Genomic DNA, 7,724 nt, shown 5'->3' on the forward strand with positions numbered 1-7,724 from the left:
CAGCCCAGCTGCTGGGGCAGGGAGGGTTGGGGTTTTCTTCCCCCCCCATCCCCTTCCAAAGGCCATCTGGGCTTCAGACCTGCCTGTGCATCACCCTGTTCGCAAGTAATTGCTACCTGGTTGCGCTGGACCGGGAGCAGAGCCCGGGTGGGAATAGAGCACAGTGACCTTTTTTACTGCCGGGGCACCCTGGCAGGGGGGGCTGGGGGCAGCAGGAACGGGGGGAGCCCGGTGCGGGGAATGGCTTCCTTAACTCCTGCTGTGCCGAGCACTGCACGGCAGTGCCACCAGTCTGCGGGCAGGGACCGGGGCGAGGGAACACACGGATGCCTCCTGTCGGGGTACGTGGTGTGGATGGCTCATGTGGATGTCCCCAGGCCTCCAGAACATGTGCAGGGGGGACCAGCATGGACAGGGGAAAAGCCAAGCGCTGGGAAGTCCTTCCCTCCACCTGCCCTGGGTGTCTGTCCCCACCCCATCATGTGGCACTGGCCCCTAGGCTCATCCCAGTGCTGAGGGCCGTGGGTGGGCACTGGCCGTCCCTCGGCACCCCGTCTTTCCAAGCAGGCTGATGGGGGTACGCGGCCACGGCAGGGAATGGCATCCCAGTCCGCGCTGTCTTTAGCAAGCTGTCGGCTGAATTACTGGGTTCAAGGGCTTTTTTTCATTTCTCTCTCCCTCTTTTTTTTTTTTTTTTTTGCAATGCTAGTAGCTCTGCATTGCACTGGCTACTGATCCCTCATTAATCTGGGCAGTGCTTCACAGCCAGCCGGAGTGACTTTTGGCAGGTGCACAAAGGCAGCAGCGACATGCAGACACCCCTGGCCAAACAAATTACCATGCACAGCCTTCCTCCAACTTTTGTCTCTGGGTGGCGGGGACGCGGATTAAGGAATTTCTCCCTCTGCCTTTGAAGCTGTGTGTCCATCCGTCCCCCCGCAACCTCCCCAGTGTCTCCCCCCGGCTCTCCCTGTCTGCATCCAGTTGGACCCGGTCCCTGTGTGCTTTCCCATCTGCTGCTGCAGTTCTGTCCTGAGCCACGGGCACCCACCCAGGGACTTTCTCACCCACCGTGGCAAATGTTGGATGTGTTCCCCAGCTGCCCAGCTCAGAAGTGCTGCATGCAGTCATCGTATGTGTGCGGAGAGATGGATGCTGTCATCCACGCCTTCTCTTTTTGTCTGTTGTCTAAAGAGGAGCTTAGGGCAGCATCCTCCCAGGTCCTACAAGGAAGGTCCTCCAGGTCCTCCAGCCTGGGTCCTGGGGGAACATCCTCTCCCAGGCAAGGCATGGCCTTGACCCCGTTGTGCCTGTGACACCCCATCTGCAAACACTCAGCTGCAGGCTGGCTGCAGCTGGGGAGAGGCAGGAATTGCTCCCAAGGGCGAGTGCTCAGCTGGGAGGGCTCTTTGGGCTGGAGAAAACACTCTGGATGGAGCAGCAGCCTGGCCAGGCCAGCGGGACCTCAGCGGGGCTGGCCTGCCTGCAGCCTGCTTGCTGCTGGGCTCAGCGAGCAGCCAGGAGGGCTCAGAGGGTGCTGAAAGACCCAGAGAGACCCACACATCAGCCAGATAACCCCAGCATCTCTCCGAGCCCTGCGCTTACTCCCTGCTTCCAAGGCACCCCCAGCCCAGCACAGACCGAGCCGGGAGAAACAGGCTTGCAGGGGGCTGGCAGCTCACCCAGCAAGGTTTCGTTAATTGTCATTAGGAATTAATTGAGCTTGATCACCTTGGCATTGCCGTCCAAATTGGTGGATGCCACCAGACAGCTCTGGGCTGATCCCATCCAGGCGGGTCCCCGCTGTGTGGCTTGCACGCTGCTGCACGTGCATCCCGTCCAGCTGTGCCTGCAAGCACTGGAGCCGGTGGCAGAGGCGGGGGACAGTGTGAATGCCAGGGTTTGGGTGGCAGGGACAGCCTCACCATGCTTCGAGGCTGTGGGGGGGTGTCCTGCCAAACACAGCACTTTGCAGAGGCCGGGTGCTTCACAGCCTGGTGGGTCTCCTGTCCTGCCTACCCACCCCTTGGTGCCTGGGCCATGAAGGTGGGTCCCTATGAGAAGAGGATGCAGAAGGTGTCTTCTCAGTTCTGCTGGGTGCAGCGGTGGGTGCCAAGAGCCCGTCCCCTCCAGGGACCCTGATCCAGCTCAGGTTTTGTGCCTGGGCTGAGGAGGGAGGGAGCTTGGTGGGGTTGGGATGGGTCTCAGCCAAGACCCCCGTGGGTTTGAGGATGCACAGCCATGTCCTGCGGGTGGGATCAGCATCCTCCTCATCTTCTTTTCCCCATCCTCTCTTCTGCCCAGGCCTCACAGGATTTCAGTTTTCACCTGTCCCACAAGTGAAATGGGCCAAAACCCTGTTCCTGCAGGATGGGGTATTCCCAGCCCCGGGATGGGAACAGCCCCCGCTCTCCCCCCCACCGGCACACACTGTGCTGGGGACCTGAAAGCTACTAAACAGGACTGCTCTAAGCCTGACCACGTTATCTGGATGAGAGGCAGCCGGTGTGACCCCAGGGCTGGCTCTCAGCCTCTTCGGCATGCTGAAAACTCGGGGAGACCCATCACAGAACCCCACCAAGGTTGCTGGGCTCGTCTGCCCCCCATGCCAGGCTGCCTCCAGCCAGGCTCTGACCTCGGACCCCCTTGGTGGGCATGCCAAGAAGCTCCCCCCATGCCAACAGGTGGGACCCAATGGTGAGACCCATGGTGTGGCAGGAAGGTGTCCCCTAGGAAGTAGGGATGGACTTGGGCACCAATTGTCCCAGTGCTTTGGCTAACGGTAGTATAGGGCTCGGGCACATCTCAGCTTGGCACAAGCCCTGCAGTGAAACCACTGGCATCCCCTGCTTGCATCGCGCTGGCACCGTGGGCACCAGCCCCGAGTCGGTGGTGCACGAGGGGCAGGACTCTGCCTCCCCCCATCCAGCCCCAAATTCTGCAGCGGTGGGACGGACGCATGCCTTTCTCCATGCTGCTCCCCTGCTGAGGTTTGGTAGCAGCTTCGTGCCTCGCGGGCAGCAGGAGGCCCTTTGGTCCCCGACGGCTCGGGGGGGGCCAGCCAAGCCTGCCTCCAGATGTGCTCCAGACCTGGGGCTCCTGCGGGCTGGGGACGGGCTGTGTGAGCAGCTGGGAGCGCAGAGCCCGAGGGCCCTGTCGTGCCAGGCGGCAGGCTGGATGCGGCCCTGGGAGAAGGAATAGGGAAGGAAAGGCTCTCACCTGGAGCAAGAAAGCAAAAGTGCCCTCCTCCCTGGTAGGGATCCCCCAGAGCAGCTGTAAAAGCTGGGGGCGGGGGGGGGGGGGGGCAGTTTGTGTGCCAAAGTGTTTAAATCTCTGCTGGGGTATTGCATGTGATGATGGGGGGACTGGAAAAGGGCTGGGTCTTTCTCAGGGTGGGTTCCTGCTTTTCAGGTACCCCTGACAGCAGCAGGGTGATGAGATTAACCACGCTGGCCGCTGGCCAGGCCGTCACACACGTCCCTGCTGTGCACACCATCCCTGCGTGTGCAAAGCTGCAGTGCCAGGGCAGCCTCATCCCGCAGGTGCTTTGGCCCAGGTATCCCCGGGCACCCCAGTGGTGCAGCTTTTCTCTCTTTGGGCTTTCAGGATGTGATCAAAGATCAGGCAGAAGTTTTCGGCTCCATCTTGCTCCTGTCATTGAACCGAGTTCTTAATAAAACTCAACTGTTGAGTTTTATAAATAAATAAAACCTTAATAAAACCCCACTGCTCCCCGGGGCAGTGGGATCCTGTGCCTGACCTTCTCTTAGGTGGCTGGGGAGATGTAGAGGACCCCATGCGGGTTGCACCATGAAGTTTTGCCCACCCATGAAGTGCCACTTGTTCTGCTTGAGCATGAGCCCCTGGCTGGGCACTGGCACTCGCAGATGGGCTGCATCAGACCCACACCGTCCCTCGTCCCCTCAGCATATTTATTATCAACATGTGTCTGGAGAGAAGGTGGTTTGTGTCAGCCAGGGCATGGAGGAAGGACAAGGGGTGACCCACGTCTCACCCATGCCATGCACAGGCAGTGCAGGGGGGGAAATGAAGCTGGCAGTGTGTTAGTCCTCACCCTCAGAGGTGAGGTGCAGGGCGATCTCTCATGCAGCCTCTGTGGGATGCTCCTGCCCTGGTCCCCTCCATGCATGCAGGACCTTGAGGTCAAGCCGGCTCCATCCCCAGAAGGTCACTTGGGTGCTGAGCCCTCCTCCTCTGTCACCTGTGTGTGTCTTCTCACTGGTGGCTGTGTGATGGGGGTGCATTTCTACTGGGCACCTTCATCTACCTGTCCTTGAGTCGAGCTCCAAGCAGATCAGAGATCCCCAGAAGCTGTAGACACAGTCTGGGGTTAAACCATTGCACCAGCAGCCACATCCCCAGGATGGCAGGACCTCCTGTGGCTCAGGCACAGTGACAACAGAACAGAGGGAATATTCCTAGGAAAGACGGCTGGACATGGCTTGATCCTTGTCCAAGGGCCCAGCCAGAGGTCTGCAAGCCAAGCCGGTGGGATGCCAGTGGGTGCAGGAGCACGGTGGCCAGAGACATGCTGGTGGGGGAATCCTCCTCCCAGCACTGGCAATGGTGCCCAGGAAGCGTGTGCACACATGCCAGCCGCTGCCCTGGACGTCCAGCTCCCAGCTGCCCTAACGTGTCCGAGCGGAGCCTGCCCGCACATCTGCTAGTTTCTGGTGACCTCTAGAGGAAGCCGCTCCGCGAGTTTGGAACAAGCCGCGAGTTTGGAAGTGGGACGGCATCTCACCAGACCTTCGGCTCAGCTGCAGCTGGAGCATCCTCCCCCTGCATCCCTGTCCTGGGCTCATGCCTCTGCCCAAAACCCCGTAGCACTTCCCAAAGTGCTGCAAAAGTCTCGTTGTCATCCTCTGCCCGAGCTAAACACGCTGATTGTCTTACACCTCCCGGTGCCGGGGGTTCCTCTGACCACCCCCCCCTCCCTGCTGCTGCCCCCAGGTCGAGCTGTCGGACGGGACATCACACACCATCACGGACGCCTACGCCGGCAAGGAGTACATCATCCAGGTGGCGGCCAAAGACAACGACATCGGCACGTGGAGCGACTGGAGCGTGGCCGTCCATGCCACCCCCTGGACAGAGGAGCCCAAGCATCTCACCACGGAGGCCCAGGTCACAGGTGAGAAGCCCCCCCAGTACAAACAGGCTGTGCCCGCAGGGGAGGGCAGCCCAGGAGTCATGGCTGAGGGTTCCCCCATCCAGCTCCTGCAAGTTTGGTCCCCAGCCAAGGAGATCCCCCCAGCACCTTGGGGGGCTGCAGCCCTTCACCCTACACTTTTCCCCCCCACCCATGGCCCTGGCAGCAGGTGCAGCCGTGGCCTGAGGGAAGCTGACTCAGCTCGCCTGGCTCCGGCATCCTCCTCGCCAGGGTGCTTGGGGTGTGACAACAAAGCTGGGGGTTTATTATTATTATTATTATTATTATTATTATTATTATTATTATTACTAACACTAACACTAACATTATCCCTGGAGCGCTGCCCCCCTCCAGCCCTCCCTCTCCAGTCCTACCCCCTCCACACCTCCAACCCCTGCACAATGGCTCAGAGCGATGCCAATTCAGAATAAAAGACACAAAGTTAACAAGCCTCTGTTTCTAGGAAAGAGCTGGGACTGTGTCCAAATGGGCGTTATCAGCCCTCCGTTTCCCAGAAGGGCTAGAGCAGACCTGCCTCGGTTCCCCCGGCTGGCACCGGCGGCAGCGCGGGGGGAAGCACTGGTGTGCAGGCAGCGACCAGGCTTCTACGTCAGGGCCGCACGTATAAGCTGGCCAGATTTGTGTGTGGGGAGGGGGGATGCTCAGCCTCCCCCACCCTCCAAGCTCTACCCCAGCTGAGTGTGTAGATGCCGGCATGTGTGTGCAAGCCATGCGCTGCCAGACCTGTGCACGAACCTCTGCAAGCCCTGGTGAAGCTCCCTGCACGGGGATGTGGTGGGTGCAAGCCCCGCTGCTGGTGGGTGGAGGTACCTCCTACACCACCTTTGCAGAAGCAGCACCCAGTAGAGCCCCTGGAGATTCAGGCAGCAGCAGGGATTTGCAGCCCCTCATCTGCAGGGGGATAAACCCCTGCAAGGAGTGCAGGCACACTGTGCTGGTGTCAGGGTTCGGGCTTTGCTTCTATACCGGCCTGCACTGTGCTAAATGCAAATACCACTTAAAACGGCACCTGCCTGCTCCCTGTGCAGGCACACACGTGTCCCTCACACACGTGTCCCTCACACACGTGTCCCTCACACACGTGTCCCTCACACATGTGTCCCTGTGCATGCAGCTGGCTGCAGCCATGCAGGTCTGATGTGGGACACCCTGGCTCTGGGACTGAGCCTCGCCATGGCACCTCGGGGGGGTCTGAAAGATGCCGAGACAGATCCCCTGTGGCTCCCAGCATCCCCCCCCGCCCCAGGGGCACTTCGGGACCCTCAGGATGTGACTGAAGCTGCCTCAGCCTGACTGCCCGTCCATGCCCTCCCTGCAATCCTGCAGCCCTCCGTAGGGACAGGCAACCCCATCTGGTCCCGTACAGAGGAGGACAAGCCCTGCGAGCCAGCCCAGCAGCCGCAGCCATGTCTAGGGCATTCCCTGGGTGGGGGATTCTCTCTGCTGAGCACTTGTGGCCATGTCATCATGACCTCTTAGCCAAAATTCCCACAGAGCTGATGCACAGAGCAGCCCGGCTGGGCAGGATGGGGCTGGGAGGGATGCCCAGCTCTGCCATGGTGGAAGCATCTCCAAGCAGTAGGTCCAGTGTTAGGGCAGGGAAAGTCTCATGGACCACACCATCCCCTGGCTCATCATCCCAGCCCCCCAGCTCAGCCCCAGTGTGGCATGGCAGTGAGAGGGGCAATGTGGGGATGGGACGGTGCTGTGTCCCCGCCGGCGGGGGAGTGGGGCTGCCCCTACGGGACACATCCCGGGGCATCCCAGCTCCCCTCGCCATCCACTCTCCCTCCCTGCAGAGACAACGAGCGCTAGCACCTCCTCTTTCATGCCGCCCCCCACCACCAAGATCTGCGACAAGGGGGCCGTGGTGGGCAGCGGGGCCGTGGCAGTGTGTTGGACAGCTGGACTGGTCTTGGCTGCCTATGGTGTCCTCTTTATTTAGTAAGTATCCCCCAAACAGGAGGGCGTGAGAGACAGGGTGTGGGTGCTGAGAGGGGGCAGGGGCTTGGGGACCCCAAGGGCTCCATCATGGTTGGGAAAGGGATGCTCCAATGGGTGAAGGGTGTTAAGAATGAGCCATTTGGGTTTTTCTTGCAGTTTTTCCTAAATGCACCAAATCTGGCTGCTTTTCCAAATTGCGTGTTCTCGTAGGGATCTCAAAAATGGCTTTTCAGACATCTTCTGCAAAGCCTGCAACGGGGTCAGTCTTCGATGCCTCGTTCTCAGCAGCCCTCCGCCCTCCCCACTGCTGATGTTTTAAGAGGCAAAGAAACCACGTGGACATCCAAGGCCTTTGCATAGGGATGGAAGCAAAATTGTCCGAGACCAGAAAATTCTAAGATGCATCTCAAAAATGTCCTTGGCTTGGCTTAGCATGGAGCTGGCAGCCTGGAGAGCCCCAAAATGCCCCGTCCCTCCCTGGGCCAGGGCTGCTGTCTCACTGGGTCCCCCTGCGCCTTTCCCCTGCGCCCACGCTGCCCAAAGACCAGGGGATTGATCCTGACAGCAGCCACATACGTCGCTTTGG

General features: G+C 60.2%; 1 protein-coding gene across 1 annotated transcript in view; it reads left to right on the top strand.

The window, feature by feature from the left end:
• The window catches only part of CNTFR (ciliary neurotrophic factor receptor), a 190,849-nt gene extending 183,710 nt beyond the window's left edge, over window positions 1-7,139 (top strand). Inside the window, exons 8-9 of the mRNA XM_075526927.1 lie at window positions 4,975-5,155; window positions 6,994-7,139. Of these exons, the coding sequence (XP_075383042.1) occupies window positions 4,975-5,155; window positions 6,994-7,139 (327 nt within the window). The remainder of the gene's footprint in view (window positions 1-4,974; window positions 5,156-6,993) is intronic.
• Window positions 7,140-7,724: the final 585 nt, after the last annotated feature.

This window comes from Mycteria americana, chromosome Z (assembly GCF_035582795.1).
Source record: "Mycteria americana isolate JAX WOST 10 ecotype Jacksonville Zoo and Gardens chromosome Z, USCA_MyAme_1.0, whole genome shotgun sequence".
Classification (NCBI taxonomy): domain Eukaryota; kingdom Metazoa; phylum Chordata; class Aves; order Ciconiiformes; family Ciconiidae; genus Mycteria; species Mycteria americana.